Here is a 23,216-nt window from a genome sequence, read left to right on the forward strand (position 1 = left end):
TAGATATGTAAGAATAATATTTGTTTTTTTCGTTAAAATAGACTTTGAACATTTAATATTTAAATATATTTGATAATTCTTCTTTAACTTTACTTTAAAGCACAATTTTCGCTAAATATTTAAATATATTTGATAATTTTTTGCTACAAAAGTGTCTTGATATCAACAAATGTTAAATCAAAATTATAACACCAGCAGCCTAAAACCCAGTTTTTGACAAGTAGAAAAAAGAAAAAGAGGAGCTTCCAAGGAACTGTGATCTATAAATTCAACCTATGCGGTTTGAGTTAATATGAAGAAAATCAAGAACCCAAAGATAATACATCACTATTATTACAAACTTAGAGCCTATCTTCTGAATTCAGATACTTATTATAACTTAATCGTACACTGGCCCGATTTGTTATTTTTAAATATTAAATCTTTAAATATTAAATATTAAAATAGCAAAAAATTATCAAATATATTTAAATATTAAATGTTCAAAATCTATTTTAACGGCAAAAACACATATTATTCTTACATATCTCTATATTCAAAATAAAATAAATATTAAAATAGATTTTATAAAATTCTTAAAATCCTTTGCAGTGATTTATAATATTTATTTGTTATTTTATAAAATATGTTTTAATATTTATTTCATTTTTTGTTAAAACAGATTTTTTTTCCGTTAAACCTGCTTTTAATTAAATCTCATGCAGATTTTTCCTAAACTACCCCTCCCTTCTGTTAGACTTAACGGTAGTTTGGATGAAAAGCGTTAAGTTGGTGCAAAGCGTTACAAATTAAAAACTTATGAGTGCAATCTGCAAAGTTTTAAACAATGAGACCAGATCGCAAAACGACCCAAAGATAGTGGTGCAAAGTGTGATTTACTCTAGAATTAATTCACAGTTAAATCAGGTGTTTATTTTACTTTATTTAAAAACAAGCTCAACTTTTCCTGGTTTTTATGAAGCCGAAGGTGACACCTTTATCTTCGCACTTCACATTGTTAGAGTTTTAAGGTTCTCATCCTCTCTCACGTACACACACCATACTACAGTGGTTACTTCATCCTCATGCTTATATCATGTGTGAAATGATATATCATTTTGAGTTCTATCAGGTAGTTGTGAATATTAATTGTAATCATGTTCTCGCCATTATTCATTCGAAGCTCTCCGGCCTGATTTCTTGTAAGTTATGATAAAATAGAGTTATTACTTATTCCCTCCGTCCCTTTTTAGTTGTCACATTTCTATTTTTGTTGGTCACATTTCTATTTCTAGAGTTATTTTTGTTGATATAGGAATTCGGTAATCAACAAAGATGAGGTTCATAGCCAGAATCAAAATCCGTGACGGTGGTTTTGGTCGCCGGAGTGCGGTGGTTGTGTGTTTTAGGGGGTGGCTGAGATTAGGGTTTTGAGTTGGTCTCACGTGCTCGCAACTCATCATCCCCTAATGTGCCTACGTACCCCTATATTTATAGGGGATCAAACCATACGTAGTTCTATTGAACCAAGACTCCTAATTTGATCAGGACTAGGTCTCTTGGGGATAAGACCAACCCTGAGGTGGTGACTTATCTCTTAGACGTCCAACGCCTTCAGAATCCTACTCCAGTTAGAATTAGCCTTGTGGCCGACTACCTCAGACTCCTAGTCCAATTACATCACGGATTCGACAATATCTCCACTACGAGAGATAGCATCTACCACGACTCTTTGTACTATGGAAAAGTCATCTGGGAGAGCCGTGACCAACCCCTTGAGGTGTAGGGACGCGTCCTCACCTCCCAGTGAGGTCTTCATCATGAAGTGAAGCAAATAGGGAGCCAAGTTACACGATCGCCTCAATCCCCCGATGAGGGCTACCTCACCAGAATACAGGATCCAAGCATACGATCGGCCTTCATGTTACCCCGGAGGGCCTTCAAGAGCCATGATCACCTCAAGCCCCCACACGAGGGTTAACTCGGCAGATAGCAGGATTGAGGATTGTAGATCACGCCCGGATGAGCCCGGGAACTATCAGATGAGCCTGATAACTACCAAATGAGCTTGGTAACTAGTCTTCATATCCCTCGGAAGGGTCTTCATATCCCCCGGAGGGGTTGTCTTCAATATCCCCTAGAGGGGTTGTCTCGACGACTGTACACTCTCCCATAGGAAGAGCCTTCTTACAATATATTTATATGTGGGCGTGACCCCTGAGGGCGCGCCCTTGCCTTCGCCGTCTTGTCCCATCGACCATTCCAGCAACACATCAGAAAGGTCCTTCTTTAACATGAGGTCGCGCCCCCGGGGACACCCCGTTAAAGGCGTTCCCTTGGTCTTCATCTCATGGTCAACTTCTTACAAGGGTCGCGCCCCTCGGTCACCTCCGAAGAGGGCGCGCCCTCCTCCACAGATTACACGACATGGGTGGACGGAGGGTCGGTCGCGTCCTTCCATCAACATTCTCAAGTAAGGCGTCCCTCCTTGTGACTCGGAGGACGCGTCCTCTTCATAGGACACGCAACATCGGCGGATCAGTCACGGCATGGAGGGCTGCGCCCTTCCGTTCAGATTGGAGCCTTCAAGGGTCGGTCGCATCCTCCTTTCAGCATCCTTCAGAGTCACATCCCTCCTTGTGACCCGGAGGACGCGTCCTCTTCACAGGACACGTGTGATCTGGAGGACGCGTCCCTCCTTCTGACGCGGAGGACGCGTCCTTGCAACCTAGCTAAGCATGTGCTTAGCCAAAAAATGATGTAGCCAAAAACCTCTGCCAAGGGCCGCGCCCTTCGGGACAGACCCGGAAGAGGCGCGCCTTCTGTCTTAAGGCAACGACCAGATTTGGTCATAACAAGTACTCCCCAAATTTTCTTGATATTGGAGATATCAGGGGAATTTTTACTCCGTACCACACATCATCTTCCGAGAGCGCGTCCGCGCATAGAGGCGCGACGTAAGCCACTTTTATTCCTCGACATTTCAAGGTGCAGGCTGTGCACAGGCCTTGCAAGTATATAATGTCGGTATCTTTGATCATTTTAGCAAAGTGGCTAGGCATGAGGTTGGCGCGCCTTTATGATGTGTTCATAACTAATTTTTGACCAAAGATTATAAATCACTCTTTCATTATTTAAAAAAATTGAAAATTAAATCTTAAAGTAGATTAAAATTATTTCCGGTGACATATTTTTTTTATTTTTTCACTTAATAAAATATTAATAAATTTCAATCAAACTTTGGTCAATTTGACCGGCACAAACCCAAAGGTGACAACTAAAAAGGGAAGAAGAGGGAGTATTTTCTGTATAATCTGCCGAGAGATACATGATATTAGTAATGATGGTTCAGTGGTGATACCTGTGATTATTTATTTTGTTTTCGGTTTTATAATTATTCATAAATATTATAGTATTGTAGTTTTTATATTTTTTTAATTTGATTTTTTCTTTTCTCTTTTGACCCTTTTTAGATATAATATATATTATCTAAATCTGATACATCTGACATCTGTTTTGATTAGAAAATAAATTTTGTTTGACAAAAAACTTTCCTAGAAAATTATAATTCTAAGAAAACCAAAACACAATTAATATATATTAATAAGATTAATACTCCCACCTTCCCTTTTCTACATTTCCTTTCTCAATTTTTTTTTCCAGATTACTTGTCTTATTTTTCTTTTTAAAGCAAATTTTTGAATGTTTTTATTCAGGAAAAAATCTCAAAAATAAGTTAGAGAACTGTGTTTTATGAGACATTGAAGTGCGTGTTGAGCAGTTTAAAATAAATTAGATTTACTTTTTGATGAAACTTTTTTTAGAAAAAAATTCAATTACTATGATATATATAAATTTTAGTCAAAATATAGTTAATTTGACTAGTCAAAATCAGAAAAAAACTCCGTTACCAGCTAATCAAAAAGTATTCATGAATATTAGTGCGTAATGCGTATGCTCTTGCAATGAAGTTCTACCGAGTCCAAAAGGCATTGAATACACTACAAATTTCTGCTGCAATTTATCGCCCGTATGGTTCAAGATAAGTTAGTCGATGGGACAAGTTATTTGTTGGAGGAAGTAGTTGCAAAACGTCTTCCCCTCCGGCCCTTCCCCTCCATAAAAAAGAAAAACTTCGAGTACATATTCTTATGATAAAATTAAAATTAAAATATAATAATATAAATTACATGATAAAAAATCTAAGATTTTATGACAGAATTAAAATTAATTTTTTGAGTTAAAATTGTCATTTCGATCCACTAAATAATTTACTTTATGAAATCTCTAATACATCAAAATTTCTAATTTTATTTTCAAATCTTAACTTCCATAAGTGATTTATATATTTTCATATTTCCATTAATTTACTGAAGTAGTTGATCGAAAGCAACACACATTTTATTTTCATCTACTTATATTTAAGTACCTTAGTCAACTAGTAGTTTCTTGCAGAAACATTCAAAATATTATAACCAGAGAATTAGGTAGCCGGGCAAGGGTTTTGTTTGTTGACTCGCCTTTATAAGATAATCCTTGACCTTTTTATCTTTAGTATTCATGTTTGTTACAAACCATTTTTAAATTTTTACTCCCTCTCTCCGATCGGATACCGAAACAACTTTTTTTATGTAATAATAGAAAAAGTAAGAAAAATAGATAAATTTATATAATTATTAATACTTATTAACATATTAAAAAAAGGATGTAATTAGTGAAAAAGATTAATTATATATTATAAAATTAAACGCTTTCTAAAATTTAAAAACTAAAGAATTATAAGAAGTATTTCAAAAAATAAAATATAAAAACTAAATAAAACCAGAAAAGTATGAAATAAAAATTAAGACCGCACATTGTCACCAACCAAAAATGGTGATCGGAGATGGTTACAAAATACGAGTAGCAGCAGAAATTTAATTCAACGGGGTAGTTGGCATTTGGGTTAGGTGATATAGAAAAGCCAAATATATGCAGACGTTGAGATACACAATTGTCGCGTAGGAATCGTGCTGGATAGGACAAATTTTTGTTATTTTCATGGCATATGCTTAAAAAAATGTACCACCAAATTATATTTATTGCTATTTATTTAGTGAAAATTAAATAATTAAATTATTATTTCATATTAATTAAAATATTAATTAATATAATCGCAAGATCAAGCTTAATTTGTAATATATTGAGCAATTATTATATTTCATTTTTGGAGTATTTGTAATATATGCGGAGAATGGCCCCATTAAATCTCAACGGGGTGATGATTGTTGTAAGAGCTAAGCTCTCATAATGATAACGTTGCGATTTATATTTTTGAAATTTCTATGACTATTATCCGACATGTAAATAGTTGAGTGCAGTGATATAAGTGCAATTTAAATATCTTTGATTTCTTTTTAATTTTATTTTCTTTTTTTAAATTCTAATTAGAAAACGAGTTAGTGCCCGCAAGACAGCTGGTTAAAGAGGGGACTTGTATCCTCTTGATCATAGATTCGACTCTCGAAAGGAGCCCTCGCTGAGGGACTTGTATCCTCTTGATCATCGGTTTGACTTCCAAAGGGAGAAGAATTTGTGATTATGCCTCTTGCACCAGAGACCCTCGCTGAGTGACTTGTATCCTCTTGGTCATGGGTTTGAGCCCCGAAGGAAGAAGAATGCCTCCTGGACCAGAGTTTGTCGCTTAAATGCGGTTTACCTAGTTCACGTAGTTTGCAAACTATTACGTGAGCTCGCAAGTTTAGCATTTTTAGTATGTTATTTATTTTTCAATATATGACTTATCGATAGTTGGGGGTTTGCCCCATCTATATTATATTTTGATTAATGATTTTTTGTATAAATAATAATAACTTTGATTTATAATTAATTTAGAAGGATATATTCAATCTAGGTACTTGAGCATCCTTTTGAATTTAAGAAACTCACATTTATTGAGTTCATAATTTACAAGATTTATAAAAAAAATTTTAAATTTAAGTTGAATTTAGATTATATTTTAGAATATTGTGATATACATTCATAATTTTAATTTTCTAAAATATGATTATATTAATTTAAATTTATAAAAAAATTTGTTATGATAAGATGTCGTTTAAAATGTGATGAATTTTTTCGGCTTAAAAAGTGATGGATTCGAATGAAATCTTCTAGCTTTACAAATAATAAAATCCTAGTGATAATGTAATTCACATTTTTGAATACATATAAAATTAATAAAGCCGTGTAGATTGTGTGTATCAAGTTTAACTATTATTATTTAGAAAAACAAGTTCAACTATTATTACTAAAATTTGTAATTTATTATTAATTTTCCAAAATTATTGTCAAACACATTAAGGGGCCGTTTGGTTCAAGTTAAGGAAACGGAATGAAATTCAGAAAGGGAAACGAAGAGAAAGGAAAGGAATGATGCTAAATTGTATTACCTGTTTGGTTTTGATCTGGAAACGGAATGAAAATTTATATGATTATTCCTATATTTAATTTTTAAATATTAAATAATATCAAAAGAGTCAAATATATTTGCAATCCGATTCTAATATACCTTTCGATTAATTTAATAATTACAAACCTTTAGTAATTTTATGAAAGTAAACTCACCGATAAAGATGAATTTGTATTTTCCATCCTAGTAGATTTACCTCACCTAACCAAACCACATTTTTAATTCTCACAAAATAGACCGGGTCCACAACATAAAATTTAGGTAACGAAAACTCACTTGAAGAATCAGAAGTGTCCTTGAATCTCTCATCTCACCAACCCTTTTATTCAACTCAAACTATTCATTCTCCACATTCGTGTCTACATATTCATCCTAAAAAACCCCATTGCTTGTGTGTATATATATATTGGTAGTAGTTGTAGCTATAATATTGCAATGATACACAGAAAGAGTGCATGTTTCTAGGAGCTTGCTCTCTTTTTTGCTAATATGGCCACATTTAATCCCACAAAATCTACACATTTGTCAAAATTTTCGAATACCCAATCGAGATTAGTGAGTTTTAGGAAAACCCATGTGGGATTTGACAACAATTTTCAAAGAAAGTTGGGAAATTTAGTGTCTTTTGATGGGATTAAGAGGAGGATTGGTGGCAATGATGGTGATTATGTTTTGAAGAAGAATGATGGGAAGAAACAGAGAGGGGTGGGGGTGAAGTGCACAGCTGAGGGGATAGAGAGGGGAATATTGGTAGGTGGGAGAGGAGAGAAAGGTAAATTTGTGATACCAGAGAGATTGAAGGTGGTGGGATTGATGGCATGTGTTATGAGTTTGTGTAATGCAGATAGGGTTGTTATGTCTGTTGCTATTGTTCCTTTGGCTGCTCAGCATGGCTGGAGCAGCTCTTTCTTGGGTATTGTTCAGGTAAACTTGCGAATTTATCAACACAGACACACACATGACATGCTTGTGTTAATATTTGTTAGGAGATGTGTTTGACATGCCCTTCACTCGAAAACTCATTTTTAATTGGCGAATCATTATGGGTCCGTATCGGATCTGTTTCGGGTCCATTGTGGGTTGAAATTAAATATTTGGAACATGGGGTTGTCGTGATTAGTGGAAATTGAGGCAGCGATGAAATTGCCTTCAGCGTTTACAAGTTCAACTCTTCCAAAATAGTAGGGTGTTGTTCCAAACCCTTTGACCTTGGGGTATCTGATGAGGAGGTTACATGTGTATCATGTTTATGTGTTGATAATTAGAAGAGTAATAGAGATTTGTTAAAGGGGACAGTTTAGTTGAGCAAACTTGTTTTTGTTTTGTTCAGGATTTCCCGGGTTTGTTAAAATATATCTAGAATTTTATGGGTTTGTTAAGCTTCTATATATATTTAGAATTTTATCTGCAAAAGACATGGCAAAAATAAGTTAGAGGTAGCTCATATTTGTACATGGAGAATAAAGATTGAAATAGCTTTACACTTCTCAAAAGTAATACCAAATTCTCCCAAGCTACATTTTGTTGTTTTCTTAAAATGCAATACAGTAAAAGGCAAATAGTCTATATATTGTTTTTTCCCGATAACGGTTTGGTCTTCTGGCACCTCTAGAACTAAAATACAGTATGTATTAGTACTTAGTAGTGTGTTATTTAAAAATATGAAATTCTAGTTTCCAAAGTTTTCTCTATTTCTTTTCTCCCGTTTTCTGTCATTTCAAGTTTGGATAACCTTTGAGGGAAATCATCAAATTCGAAAATAAAAACTGCATGTAAGATACTTGTAGCTTGGGTGTCTTTGTTTAGGTCATTAGGTGGTTGTTGGATGGGAATTGGTGGTTGATTAGGTGGCTACAGATATATATCGCTTCGTCCAACCAGAATTTCTATTTCTGTGGGATCCACTGCACAAACATAAAAAAGTAATTAACCAAGCATTTCTTTCTTTGTCTTTTCTAATCTTCCTTTGCCTAAAGGGCCCAACTTAGCTGATCGACAATAGGATCAAGTAGCAAATTTGATCAGACTATTTTTTGTGCATGGTTCAACCTCAAATGGGTTGAAATAGTTGTAGGGATACTATATCCACATAGTATGTAAATTTCTACATAAGTACATAGTAGACACTGAAGATGATTTTACCTGTTTACTTTGTAGATTTCAGACATGCAAACAAGATGAAACAAATACTGATGGTAGTGCGTATATTATCTGATGAAGTCCCTAGTCTGAGCCAGTAGTGAAAGAAGACTAGAAGAGTCCATCCTCACTCCTCACTCCTCAGTAGTTGATTAATCAGTAATTAAGTAGTCATAACTCATAACCTTATCACAAGGGGGAAGAATAAAATTTATTACAATGTTGCAAGGATTTAACACTTCTAGTTAGAATGAGTATAATCAGTGTTATTTGGGAGAGTTTAGAAACCTTCACTTACATATTTGGTCATCCAAAGTACTGATGATATGTTTTTGCTTTCTACCTTTTCAATAGTCATCATTTCTTTGGGGATACATCTTTTCGTCAGTGATAGGAGGAGCCTTGGTAGACAAATATGGAGGCAAGAAAGTGATTTCTTGGGGGGCGGCATTGTGGTCTTTGGCAACTCTACTTACGCCATGGGCTGCAAATCACTCAACAACCAGCCTCTTAGTCATCCGGGCTTTCTTCGGATTGGCTGAAGGAGTAGCTTTACCATCAATGAACACCCTGTTATCAAGGTAATGCATGGGTTTGTTATTTTATAAAGTTTCATTCAAACTGATAAATAAACTTATCTGATGCATATTATATATATTCAGTTTCAATCTGATAACGTGACATATTAAGCAAAGACATACTAACAGGTCTTTCTTAGTTTAGGTGGTTTCCAAGTCACGAAAGAGCAACTGCTGTTGGTATATCCATGGGTGGTTTTCATCTTGGAAATGTCATAGGCTTATTGCTAACACCACTAGCAATGTCAACCGTAGGATTATCTGGCCCTTTCATCCTCTTCTCATCTCTGGGACTGCTATGGTTAACTATCTGGGCCTTCCGTGTGACAAATGATCCGCAAGAAAGCAATTCTATTAGCGTATCAGAACTACGATTGATCCAAGCTGGCAAATCTGATACCCCTCTTGACAAGAGCAGCGTACCTCCTATAGGCCTTTTATTATCTAAAATGCCCACCTGGGCTATCATTTTTGCAAACATCACTAACAACTGGGTAGGCTTTCAATCAAAAATTTAAAATTTTTATGTAAAGCATTTTTGCATGAGTAGGTTTTGAAAGATGTACTTTTGTGCAGGGATACTTTGTTCTTCTTTCATGGATGCCAGTGTATTTTAAAACTGTGAGTCATAACATTCTCTTAGCTTCCTTTTCCAAAGTTTTCTTTTCTTTTCTCCAATTTAAATTGATGCAAATTTTCAACCCATATTCAAGATTTTGAATTGTTGATCTTGTTTGATATATGTTTTGTTCCATTAAATAGGTTTTCAATGTGAACTTGAAGCAAGCAGCGTGGTTTAGTGCTGTCCCATGGGGAACAATGGCAATTTCAGGATACATAGCTGGAGCAATGTCAGATTCTTTGATTAAATCAGGAAAATCAATAACTTTCACAAGGAAAGTTATGCAGGTAACTCATAGCATTAACGGGAACCACATTCCTTGTATATAAACACAATAATATTTGTATACCCTGGGAAAGTCACTGGAAGACAGCCATTAGATATCTAAATTTGACACAGAGAACTGCTTTATACTCCCACATAGTTGTTTATTGAAGCATACCAGATAAAGTGATCTTATATTTGGTTATAATATTTACAATGATTTATTGTTGTTAATTGCAGTCTATTGGCTTTATTGGTCCTGGAATAGCATTACTAGGTTTGAACTTTGCTAAGACACCAGTGGTTGCATCCATATTGATGACTATCGCCCTAAGCCTGAGTTCTTTTAGCCAAGCAGGCTTTCTGTTAAATATGCAGGTAAGAACTATTTACGCTCAACTAGCAGAATCTTGATTTCGTAAAATTCTTCTGTGGTATACTTTTCATCTATTTCTGATGGTCTGAATTAGTTTCATGGTTGTTTGACCAGGATATTGCACCCCAGTATGCGGGACTTCTACATGGTGTGTTCTCAGATGTTTCTGATCTCTACTCTTTTATTTTCCATTGTGTGATTTGACTGGTAATGACTATATTTCACTATATATTCTGTTAACAGGGATATCAAACTCAGCTGGGACATTGGCAGCTATAGTCAGTACCATTGGAACAGGTTACTTCGTACAATGGCTCGGATCTTTTCAAGCATTCCTTAGTGTCACAGCGTGCCTGTATTTTGCTACAGCCATCTTCTGGAATCTCTATGCTACTGGAGAGCGTGTTTTTTAGAGTCAAGAATATATATCAGAAAATACCGAACAACTCGTATCCCTTCAAAAAGAAGTAAATTGCTTCGAAAACTGTAAGACGATAAAGATGTCACCATCTTCAGGTTGTCTCTAGGCAAGTCTCGAGATAGAAATTACATATACAGAGTATATTTATTTAAGGAGAATATTGAATTTATTATTTAAAGGTTTAAAGTCAATGCATGTAGCTTGTGCAGTTCCATGTACATTTTGTCTTGTAATCCATTTATACCTTTTAAGCATTCTTCCCGTGTTACAACATTAGTCCATTTTCTATAAATATTATTTTTGATTAGTTGTGCACTTGTAATTAATTTTGATATAAACCACTGTACTTCCTAGTTTATATTTGGAGAATTAAGTTTACATCATGTACAATTATCTGATATGTAGCAGATGGCAATGTGCAATGTGCCATGATCTAATGTTCCAGGGAATGAAAACTTGTAAACTTGTGGCTACATTAAACGGTTTGACATATGTCCTTACTTGCAGGGATACTTTGTGCTTCTTTCATAGATGCTTGTATATTTTAAAACTGGTGAGTTACAGTCGTTCTGTTGACTTGTTTGTTTATAAGTTCTGTTTCCCTTTCCCCAATCGAAATAGATGTGAATTCTCAATGAATATGTTTTGCATTGAGCAAGTCGCTTGTTTGATTCATTGTTTCTGCATCTTATTTTTATGTTACAAGATTAAATTGAGAATATATTTCAATTTGGATGTCATCCCACTTTCGACTCAGACCATATTGAAAACAAACACCACACTTTTTATGGTCGAGTCGGGAAAAACTTGATATTAAAAGTATGATTTGAACAGAGGCGTTTCAAATGTTTAGTCGAGTTGCTCGGATTAAAAAAATTACAATACCTCCTCCATCTCCTGGTGTCAAGTTTTTTATGCTTTCCAATTGGCAATGTAACAGGATTAAGGTGCTTAATGACAAAAGTCGTTCGGCCAAAAACAAACAAATTGCCATAATAATCAATAATAACAAAAGAACATGTTTGAATTGAAGTCATGTAATAATTTGGCGATAGGGAGTATATCTTCCCTGCATTCCAAAATTCAATTTCATACCCTGGGATTCCATAACATTAGAAGCTGTTCCTAGGAACTTTCTTCATCTTTTAGCACATCAAGGAAAGACTGCAGCATTCTTCGTATCTGCAAAACATGAATATTACGCCCTCAACAACAATTTAGTTGTAATTTGCTGAAATAATATTTCATTGAAATATTAGAAAACATATATAAATATAATAAAGCAAAAATATTTACCACATATTCGTCATCCTCCATAACTTCAATCTGCCTTTCCATCACTTCTCTGAGTCTCTTGCTTGACTGCGGTGCAAATCAAAAATCAATTGCAAAAGTTGAGCTCATTTGAAAATCTTCTTTTTGTATTAAAAAATTGTAAACATAAAAGCTGTCACTTCTATTTACAAACAATTATTTTCATCTGTACACAGTACACTACAGTAATATGGCAGATGCTGCACATTACATACAAATGTAATTTACTTATATTCACTCTTTCAGTTCCCTGATAGTAACTAACTAATTATAACAGATCCTTTGCATTGCTTTATAAATCATCTAATTTTTCAGAAAAACAAATAACAAAAACTCCTTACAGGGGCACAACACCAGACAACTCGCACATTGTTTCGCACCGATAGGATTGGTAACCCATATCATGTAGATGCAGAACCCCTTGATGACCTGATTCAGGATTATCCTTGGTAACTCGGAATTTGGTGCACTCTACTACTCCAGTTTTTGAGGGACCTAAAGGGTTTTCAACGTACACTGTAAAGCAACAGAAATTGTTCTCTTGCAAATGCATTAAAACAGGTCCCATCCGTGTAGTGTCAAACCCACAATCAAAATCATGAAGCAGTGACTCGGCCATGTTCCCTGCATAAAGAATGTGCTTGTCCAAGTCATAGGCGTAGATGTCTCTTTCGTCAACCCAATATATGGTCTTTTCACATACAACACTAACTGGGTTTAAAACCTGAATAGTTGACATAGATATAGGGTTAAACCTGTATTCCTCCCATAATCCATTATGCACACCATACAGGATTGCACCCTGGGTGACGTGCCGACTGCCAATCATGATGGTAGTACCCATGCAGATATCAGAGCTTCCAATAGAAATGGTATTGGTCTCGTAAGGGATAGCAAACGGAGGGAAATCTAGCAATAAGCGGGAGGGAGGTTCCGTCAATGGCTGCCATCTCTGCTCAAGTACAGGCTTATTCGTATCCAGGCACTCAGCCCAAGTAGAGTCATTGGAATCTGTTTGGCTTAGTCCTCCAAATGCATATATTTTCTTGCCAATGGCAACTACAGCCGGAAAAAATCTACCCTGATTCATTGGTGGGGGACTGAAGTCAAGTCCAAGTACTGGTTTGGTTGTGTCGAACTTTCTGACCTCATTGCTGGCTAAGATCCCCATGGATTTATCTCTCTTTGAGCCCCCAATACAATATACTATAAAGCCCACAGAAACAAGTGATGTTCCAAAAGTGACTAGGGCAGATCCATGGTGACGGATTATTTTATCGGGAGGAATTTTACTGCGACGGGATTGTTTTTGCACCTCCTCATCTGTCGTCTTGGTAGATATAGATGTCACAGCATAATTCATATTACTAGGACCATTATAGAGAAAGACAGATATTTGTTTGTTCGATTCACTAGCCATATGTTCTTCCTTAAACTAACTGGACCCGCCCTGCAACTACAAAACTTCCTGTTAGTTGTTTGCCATTAAGAATTTCATAGCCTATGCTTAATAGATTTCACATCTACTACCATTTTTTTTTTTTAATGATGCATAGTAAAATTACAATATCAAGATAACACCCTCTTGTCAATGTATTGTGAATCTTCTGGTGCCAAAACACATGTTAAATGATTTGGGGAGAAAGTGTGAATGTTAATGATGACTTCATCTTTTATTCTCCTAAGAGTATTTTCAATAGGCTTCTAAATAATTTTTTTAAAATAACAAAATATATGGCTCCTATTAAGTTAATACATTGAATAACATGACAATTCTAACACTACTCTTCATACTTGCTCTCTATTAATATTTTATTCTTATTTGAGGGGAAAGTTGGAGATAGAATTGGAAGAAAAATAAATAAAATTGGAGGGAAGTGAATATTATGTTCACAAAAACAAGTTAAGAGCACTTAGATAATCTTTAAAAAAAAGGAGAGAAAAGAGACTCTTAAGTTTTTAAAGAGCTTCTAGGAGCCTATTGGAGCACTAATTTTCAATATCATCTTTAAATTTGAAGTTTGAGTATGCTTGAAAAGCCTATTAGAAATGCTCTAATTAGATAACTACAACAAAATAGTAAAGATTGCTTGTTTCAATAAAAACATAATTATAGGATCATAAAATACAAATGTAAAGATTTGACAACAAAAAATACAAATGTATAGAAATCCCATCTTAGGAAATACATAGAAAGGCTACAAATTCTATTACCGATTACTCAAAGCATATAAAGACATTTTGGAGACACAATTATCAATCCTCGAAGAAATGAATATTTTAATTTTAGCCCCGGGACAACCCCGGAAAATATTGGCCCGGGAACAACCCCTGAAAATATCAGACGGTATCAATGTAAAAACCTCCTCATATATATAACACACTCAACAAATCCAAAAGAGCTAAACAACTTGTTAGAAAATGGTACAAAAAGACAAACAATATAGATTATTATGTTCCACCTTATATTTGACGTTTTCCTTGGGCTCTGAAATAGGAACATTCATTTATATTACATTTAACATTACATATGCATGAAATATGTATACCTATTATATTAAAGTCGAACTAAAGATAATTATAGGCCCCATGGGCTTTACATTGCTAGAGCATATCTAACCATACAAAACCCTTACCTAAAAGTAGTTCAAAAATAACATAAATAAGAATAAGATTTATAGAGAATATGTAAAAAATTATCAGCTCCAATGGGACCTTCCCCTTGGCTAAAAATTTAGTCAACCTCTTGATGTTGGCTATACGAACAACTAGAGACATGTAGCGATATTCCACATCAACTCTTACCATATTAAAATAATATATTCTATTTATAACTTGAAATAATAATAATAACTACTTTTAAAATATAGCCAACCATTATAGCCAATACAATCGAAACACAAATCCTTGCAGGCTCATCAAATTATACATAATCAACATTTTATATTATTTTACCTAAAATCCTTAGAGATGCTCTTATGGCATAATTTTGGACTTTTTAAATATTTTATTAAAACTCTATTATGATATGAATCATTACTTGCGATATGATCCTATTAAAATTATAATAAAAATTTTATATTATAATCCTCAATAAGATGACAAGTTTTTTGGAATTCACAATAGTTGTAAAAGAAGATTTTTAAACATTACAAAAATATACAATTAAAACTAATTTGAGGAAATTGCTTGTTGTTAATGCTAGTGAAATGGGATTGTTGAGTGCTGGTGAAGAGTGTTTGATATTGTAAGAGCTAGAGTTGCATATTGCATATCTGTTAAGTTATTAACAGAAACTAACGGAATAACCTTTCTGCAAGTTTTAAATGGTAGAATTAGTTGACTGGAAGATTTTTTCACTCTGTAGGCCAACTGAAAGTTTTGGTCGAGTACAGTGACGAAATAGAGCATTAAACCTTACAAGATATAATATCAGGTGGACTTTATGAAATAAAATGATTGAGCTTTCTATACATAGAACACATTGAACATTTTCAATGAATATTTTCAATTTTTTGTTTTGTTATGTTTCACTTTTGATTTTCTACATATGTACAAGATATGCACCTAAGTGAACTATTTTATTAGATTTAAAATATATATATATATATATATATATATATATATGGGCTTACTCCACTAGAAACTAAATTAGTCTAAAAACTAGAAACTAGTCCCTACCAGTTTTTCATCACTGTTCTTAACTACATAAATCACTTATTTGTATATCAGAAATCACTATCTTATATATGCAAAATCTGAATATAGATATATAAATAAACATATATACAACGTATATCATCATCATCTTCAATCATACTACATTGATGAAACTCCTGGCATTATTATCAACTCATTCCACTACTGTCGTCGTCACTTGCAACCATGATTTGCCTATCATCGTTTATCATCATAACTTGCCACTACTAATGACTATCTACCATCACCACACACCTCATCCCGTCATTTGCTACCATCATGGACCTCCTACAACTAGAATTGATCATCAATAATCGACCACCAATATCAATCTTAAGTAAATTTTCTCAATTATTAAAAATAAAAACTGATGAATTTATTATATAAAATAGTGATTAACAGCATACAAACTAGTTATTTCTGTAATTATAAACAGTGATCGAAGGAGTGGTTTCTAGTTTCTAGAATAAAATTGGTTTCTATTTGATCACTTGCCTATATATATATATATATATATATATAATAAGAATTTTAGACAAGCTATTTGAGAAGTTATGAAATTTATTGGGTAGATTATTAAACTTCATCTTCTCTGTTTGGTACTTTGGTTCTCAATTCTTATTCATGTTTTTAGATTTTATCTCACTGTTGCTTTTTATGCAAAATATATATTCTATCCAAAAACTTAATAACTAATATTAAATAACACAAGTCAATTTTCAGGTCGCACAAAGTAATTCTTTTCTTATACTTCATAGATGAATCAATATTAGAATCCTAAAACCAATATCAATGGACAGAACTAAGACAAGGATAGTAGAGAAAATATATTGCAAGCAAATCAATATGGGATAGACATCATAGACAGTTTTTTAGTACTGAACACGAATTTGCAAGACGGATATGAAATTATATAGTTTTTGTGTAACCCTTACAGGGACATTTAGCCTATGGTTAATGAACCCAGGTAACAGTCCTTGTTTGGAATGTGTCTCATTAATCTTCTTGTTCACATCATTTTCATTCTCATACCCATTTGGCATCCATAAACCTTCTACATTTTCACAAAAATTCCAGCATGGATCTTAATAATAGAAATTTTCTCTAGCATGTTAGAATATAATATGATCTTGACAAGGCCTTCTCCAAATATCTTGAGATTTTAGAATAACTGATCACTTAACATAGTATCAGAGCTCAGACTCACGGAAGATTCGGGTTCGACTCCCAACCCCTAGTATTCTCATATCTAGTTATGGACATGAAGGCAATGTTTATGCCCCAAGAATGGACAACCGTGATCCACTGTCGACCCAAAAATGAGCTTTCAAGTGAGGAAACAATATCATCCTCATAAACCCTCCTCCCGTTACCCAGAAAATTGGTCACTTAACACATTTCTGGCTGGCTAGTGATTTTTTTAACCCCCTTGAGAAGTAAAGAAAAAGAAATAGTCAAGTAGTTTGACCCAGGGCTTTAGAGTTTTGGTTCCGCAATTACAAGACATGAAGCTCTCAAGTCTCAACACATATGCCAGTAACACAAACATATTACTTGTACAAAGAGATCCATACAAACAAAAAAGACAGACCCAAGTCAAGTAAGCACCTGTTGCAGCATGATGTATAGATGCAGATCTGTTCTTCTTGGATGTGTGTGTATATCTTCTCTGGGGTTTTGAATATTGAAATGAATGACTGAGAAGAGAAGAGTCTTTAGCAGCCGCCGGGCAATTTGGTTTAGAATGGAAAGAAAACTTGGATATCATCTACAAACTAGGTCGATGAGATCTGCTGTACAAACTACACGTATATACTTAACTATAGACCATCAGTGCGACCAAAATTTTTATTTTATACTCCCTCGTCCTGTCTTCTTCGACTAGTCCACGGATGACAATCTGCTCGGATTTCATCAAATTCATAATATATTTCGGGTAATGTAAAATCTAAATCCAATTCGTCGGATTTAGAAATAAAAAATTATAAACCTGCCTAAATTATGATAATTAAATATTTTTTCCAAAATTAGGATTATTAGATGGGATTCTATTTATTTAATTTAGAATAATATAAATTTAAACCATATTAATTTTCATTATTATTAATCATTCAATTTATCAATTATAATATATTTATATAAAATATGCTTATACTTGAACTTTGAGATAGAAGACAGTGAATCAAAAATTTTTAAATTAATTTTATTTAATTAACATCCCTTTATGTCATTTAATAACATATTTTATACAATATATATTATTGATGAAGTATTTGTCTTGAATAGATACAATTTCTTTTAAACTAATCTATTGATATTAAGATTATTATATTACATTCATTAAAGACTTAAATAACATATATATGTTCGTTTTTTTTTTTCGGATTTCGAATCCGGTTTCGGATCGAAAAAGGTCATATCCAAATCCAAATCCAAAAAAATTCAGTTCATATCCAAATCCAAACGGGTTCGGTATATCAAAAATTCGGATTTTGGACCGGGTATCTGTCCGATTGGATTATTTTGTCATCCCTAATTAGATTATTACACTCTTTTTATAAACTAAAAATTAGTCCCTCTATCATATTATAAAATTTAATTTTATAAATTGTATTAGAATTTCTTTTATGAATAAAATTTAATATTTAAATCTTTATAAAAAGTTAATTTAAAAATAAATTATAAAATTATTTTAAAAATAAATTATAAAATTATTTTCATATACATATTAAAATATGTGTCCAGTAATGTAAGAAAATCGTAAATAAACAAGAGGGAAGGAGTTAAGCCCATAATTAGTAGACCATATGAAATTAAAAATTTTAACTAAGATATATAATTATTGTTCAAAATTTTGTTGATTTGACTAAATTAAAATAATATTATAAATTAGAGATAAAAGAAATAATAAGTAATTATGTAAAGGTGGCATTTTCATTGAAAAAAAGGAATTAGGATTTAGAGTTTGCCTACGAAGTTGGGCGTTATAGATCCCAATAAGTTTTGATGATGGGTGAATATGTTTATTTACAAAAAATACTCAATTATTAATTAATTAATTTTAGTGTCAAAACACATTAAAGCAAAAGATCAAATATCATATAAAAACATAATTAGTTTAGGATTAAATACTTTTGAGTGTAAATCAGATGCACTGAAACACGTAATGTCATGTAATTATTACAACACGTGCGGTAGTTTTGAACTTGCTAGTTGCTAAACACATTTGCAAAAGATTACCTGTACAGAACTTATAAACCATTTAGTAGAATTTATAGCAATAAGTTGAACTTACTTCTAATTTATACCCCCACACTATTTGACACCAGTGCAATCTGCAAATGGGACTAGTACTCTTTGTAGGTAATCATATGCAGAGGTAATACATGATACATGAAAATGGAAAACAATCTCATATTTAGCAGCTGTAAATTTGAAATTTTAACAACATTTACATTCAGCTCACTTTTTCGGGTCACGTCCTTGTCAGTTTTGAGAGCGTAACAATTGCACACGAGCTGCAAGCACCAAGTTCACCGAAGAGGACACATATTGATTGGAAAAGGTTTAGAACATAGGAGCTAGAACTCAAACTTATAGGGTCCATCTTGCAGAAACTTTATGATGGAAGGCATAGAGCTCCTGAAATTCAAGAAAATCACAGCTTATTATGTGTCCAGATGAGTATACTTATTGCATATATTTACTATCATTCAATAAAAAAGATGTTATTCAAGTATTACTGTGTGTTTGTGATAAGTGATGCATTGCTTGAAAAATGCAGTTGTCCAACTATAATCTCATATAAGCTTGCAGGCGCTTCCGGGAAGACAGAGTATAACACTTTCTCCACATCCGACCATAACGGACATTCAGGCTATATATAAACAAACAAAGATTATAACAAATTCATCACCCGGAAGTTTTTATATCATTTAACTTATTATAATATAATTACATAACACATTGTACTTACTGGATTATGAGCATATGCATATTTGTGAAAAGATCGTATGCCTTCCATATTTGTATATGATGTGTTCTTGCCCTGGGTATATAATGGTTGCAACATGAAAGCTGAAGTTGATGGCGCAGCTGTGTCTAACCTTGTCCAGAAGTCAACAGTGAGAATTGCTCTAGCAAACAGATCACTAGTAAGTAGATCATACAAACTCCTATTGAAATCTCTGTATTTCTCTAGTTTCTCAATGAAATTGTATCTATCTTCAGAAGTCCAAACCACGGGGCAGTGGGTGATTATAAATGATAATTGTCTGAAAAAAGAATAAGTGAATAACATAAGCAGAAACAAAGATATACAAAAAAAATATAAAGCATATTGTAAGTAAAGATCATGTTGTTGGGCCAGATCAGCGAGCCTTACAATAGTATAATATTGTCCATTTTGGGCCGAGCCCACACGGGTTTGTCTTTTGAGCATCTCCCAAAAGACCTCATTCTTAGTGGAGTTACTTATATCAAGCTATATGCCCCTCCCACTACCGATGTGGGACAATTCCTAACAGATAATTGGCAAGTCCTTGACAATATATCCCAAACGGCTATCACCTATTAATGCTAAAAACAGTGCATCTCCAATCTAAAGTAAGATTAATGATGCATTACAGGTTTATCAGCCACTTCTTTGATCACAATGATGACGGGATTAGCTTGCTTACTATATAAGGCCTTTGTTACTGTTGGCCTATCTAGTTTTTGCCGCCTTTTGCTATGTGGTAGTTGTGTCTTTTGTATGTGTAATGAGTTGGACAATCATGGATAAATTCTAAATCTCTGTTGATATATGCGAAAAATGGGAGGACAATCTCCTATACCTCTATGTATAAAACTTTCAACTTTTCCAACATAGAGAGAAGTGCTTTGTGATAACCCCTGTTTTATGTGGAAAGAAGCAATTCAAATGCCGGATGGAAAGATACATTTGGCAACTCTAGATCGATGAAAGATGAATATCACAAAGTATGATATCAATCATAGTTTTTCTTTTTTTCAGTTTGACATCTTAATTTTAATCTACTTTTCGGCTTATAACTTACTAAAATAATGCAAATCAGATAAAGTGTGGTATCAATCCTATTTTTTTTTTCAGTTTGACGTCTTTATATTGATCCAATCTACTTTAAGCAGCTTATGACTTACTAAGAGCAAGTCTAACCCTTCTATTATGCGTGTCCTGCTTAGTTTATCATTATACATCACACATCGTTTTGATTAGTCAGACAATATAATTGTAAAAACAAGCCTACACTTTTTTATTTGTTTTCCCTGGAAAAACCACTATTAACAACACTAATTCAATAATCAAACGATATCACAAGGGTAAACCAGTCAAATATTAACCATACTTAAAAAGCCAGCAAGCAAAATCGGCGTTTAGTTTATGTAACCAAACTATTAAATGTGTTAAGTGGAACACAACAATAATCAGATATATAATTCATTTAATACTAATCAGTTATGTAATATTCAGATACCCTTCAACTGCAAGACATGCAACGGAAAGAAGAGTCTCTAAAAAAAAATGCTCCAAAGACAAAGTGCCAAAGGTGACAAACCTTAAAGATTCACCACTGTATGTAAAACTTCCATTTTCCATTTGTGTACATTTCTTGCACAGTTTGTCAAACAACTCCATTTCAAAAAACCCCTGAATTTTAGATTCCATCAACATGTCATGAAGTTCACCAATGTCCTTCCGTATCCCCTCGTCCTCTTCTGCAAGCGGGATAGTCTTAAACTACTTACATAAATCATTCAATTATATATGATATATCAAATAAAAAAAAAAACCACTTTGTATACCTTCGGTCGCTGCAGGGATGACAAATATCGGAGATTTACCGGTGATGCGTATCCCAGCTCTTATATTCCCGAAAGACATTTTTGCTTGATGAAACTTTCCCACAGTGGAAAAAAGAGAACTATAGGAAACAAAACACGAATTACATGTATCCTGTAAATATTAAAGCATAATTTTCACTTGGCCAAAACAAAAGGCGCATATATCTCTTCTTTTTCAAAAGATATACATATAAAGTTTCTAACCGGAATAACAAAGTCGAGTCTTGTTCATTAGAATTTGGAAGCCATTTGTCAAAGGTTAAAGTTGACACTTGTCCTGTTATAAGACAAGGTTTCTCTGTCTTCAACATTTTGACTTCTGGGGGTATTTCCAAAAGTGTTGATGTATAATCATTATGCACTGATTTAAGATCAGCATGCTTTAAACGCCCAACACAATAAGGCTCCGCCACATTTTTAGGAGCTAAAGCATAAAAGATTTCAAGTTGCCTCCTCATGTCAAATGCTTTAGGTAAGTCTTCACAAATCCAAAGGTAAACCATTTTGGGTTCAGCCTCTTTGCCAGTACAATCATACATCTTTCCATGATGAAAATTTGTATGGGCTTGAACAACAATATACTTATCCAAGTCATGAACTTGACATGAAAAGTGTTTGGAAGTGTAAATATCATCAGAATCCTCCATCAAATACTACAACCTGCAAGACGAATCAAGTAAGATGATGGTTGTACACGCTACTAGTCTATTACGACCATATGATAATATAAACACCCGAATTTCTTAAAACCACAAAAAGTGTAAGCAATTGGAGTCTTGTATTGACTATAAAAATTGAATCATGTAGATTTGTCCCCAGCAAAATAGCACCCAATTCTCCATCATAATTTTAATACCACAACACACCCGCGTTGCAATTAATCTAAATTCATATAACAAAAACAATCAAGATTAAACACACAATAATTGATCATACACACAACAACAGACATTTCATACCATCACACCCAGATTGCAATTGATTTCAAATCATAAAACATAAAAAATCGAATTGTATCTTCACTTGTAGGCCCGAAATATAGGGTTTACAATCATATGTATATTAGCAACGAATTCGGGTCGGTGACAAAAATTAACAGACAAACACCAACACATATGGACAAACACACACACACACCGTGACATCCATATCATTCAAGAAAGCTACTACTTATTGAAGTCTTGACGAAGGATTATGTAGTTGTGATGAATTTTAGGGATCTGATAAGGAGAGTACATACAAGATCAATTAGGGTGCTTGGCAAGAGATCTTATCTCCACTATCTATCATTAGATTCTTGCTTTATTTGGGTTTGTTCGCTAAACCCTTCCACAGTTATAAACAACACTGTCTTGCAAGTGTTTAGTATTGGTTTATACAATATAAAAGAGAGATGATTATTATGAGATAAGCTTACTCACCGAACTTAGGATGATGAAGAAGAAGAATCGCAGCAATCTCACTCCGAGCTGAGAACAAGTGCACCCTCAACTTCTGATTATATATGACAAGAG

The 23,216-nt window shown here is 33.6% G+C and overlaps 3 protein-coding genes across 4 annotated transcripts; 1 reads left to right on the top strand and 2 right to left on the bottom strand.

Moving 5' to 3' along the window:
• Window positions 1-6,714: 6,714 nt before the first annotated feature.
• Window positions 6,715-11,134, top strand: LOC108219990 (probable anion transporter 3, chloroplastic). Its single transcript, XM_017393608.2, has 8 exons — window positions 6,715-7,351; window positions 8,921-9,147; window positions 9,290-9,638; window positions 9,721-9,765; window positions 9,907-10,053; window positions 10,271-10,408; window positions 10,521-10,554; window positions 10,650-11,134. Exons 1-8 carry the CDS (start codon window positions 6,917-6,919, stop codon window positions 10,817-10,819), a joined length of 1,545 nt encoding a protein of 514 aa, XP_017249097.1. The 5' UTR covers window positions 6,715-6,916; the 3' UTR covers window positions 10,820-11,134.
• Window positions 11,135-11,725: 591 nt separating this feature from the next.
• On the bottom strand, window positions 11,726-17,702 carry LOC108224128 (uncharacterized). 2 transcript variants are annotated; one of them, XM_017398697.2, is made up of 4 exons: window positions 17,449-17,702; window positions 12,483-13,591; window positions 12,124-12,189; window positions 11,726-12,009 (listed from the first exon to the last, which is right to left on the bottom strand). In XM_017398697.2, the coding sequence occupies exons 2-3, from the start codon at window positions 13,559-13,561 to the stop codon at window positions 12,165-12,167; spliced, it is 1,104 nt and encodes a 367-aa protein (XP_017254186.1). In that variant the 5' UTR covers window positions 13,562-13,591; window positions 17,449-17,702; the 3' UTR covers window positions 11,726-12,009; window positions 12,124-12,164. The 2 variants fall into 2 exon arrangements, with proteins under 2 accessions (XP_017254186.1, XP_017254185.1); XM_017398696.2 differs by having other exon boundaries at window positions 12,483-13,597.
• Window positions 17,703-19,065: 1,363 nt separating this feature from the next.
• On the bottom strand, window positions 19,066-23,202 carry LOC108220344 (uncharacterized). The gene is made up of 7 exons (XM_017394083.2): window positions 23,124-23,202; window positions 21,907-22,362; window positions 21,664-21,782; window positions 21,417-21,576; window positions 19,817-20,114; window positions 19,584-19,717; window positions 19,066-19,482 (listed from the first exon to the last, which is right to left on the bottom strand). The coding sequence occupies exons 2-7, from the start codon at window positions 22,347-22,349 to the stop codon at window positions 19,422-19,424; spliced, it is 1,215 nt and encodes a 404-aa protein (XP_017249572.1). The 5' UTR covers window positions 22,350-22,362; window positions 23,124-23,202; the 3' UTR covers window positions 19,066-19,421.
• Between the last annotated feature and the right edge of the window lie 14 nt (window positions 23,203-23,216).

The sequence above is a fragment of the Daucus carota genome, chromosome 5 (genome assembly GCF_001625215.2).
Source record: "Daucus carota subsp. sativus chromosome 5, DH1 v3.0, whole genome shotgun sequence".
NCBI lineage: Eukaryota > Viridiplantae > Streptophyta > Magnoliopsida > Apiales > Apiaceae > Daucus > Daucus carota.

Coding starts and splice junctions, on each gene's coding strand:
- LOC108219990 (XM_017393608.2), top strand. CDS start 6,917: ATGGCCACATTTAATCCCACAAAATCTACACATTTGTCAAAATTTTCG. Junction 9,639..9,720: donor CAAACATCACTAACAACTGG/GTAGGCTTTCAA, acceptor ACTTTTGTGCAG/GGATACTTTGTTCTTCTTTC. Junction 10,555..10,649: donor GTATGCGGGACTTCTACATG/GTGTGTTCTCAG, acceptor TTCTGTTAACAG/GGATATCAAACTCAGCTGGG.
- LOC108224128 (XM_017398697.2), bottom strand. CDS start 13,561: ATGGCTAGTGAATCGAACAAACAAATATCTGTCTTTCTCTATAATGGT. Junction 12,190..12,482: donor TTGTCTGGTGTTGTGCCCCT/GTAAGGAGTTTT, acceptor TTTGCACCGCAG/TCAAGCAAGAGACTCAGAGA.
- LOC108220344 (XM_017394083.2), bottom strand. CDS start 22,349: ATGGAGGATTCTGATGATATTTACACTTCCAAACACTTTTCATGTCAA. Junction 21,577..21,663: donor CATCCCTGCAGCGACCGAAG/GTATACAAAGTG, acceptor TCCCGCTTGCAG/AAGAGGACGAGGGGATACGG. Junction 19,483..19,583: donor TCACTTATCACAAACACACA/GTAATACTTGAA, acceptor CTTGAATTTCAG/GAGCTCTATGCCTTCCATCA.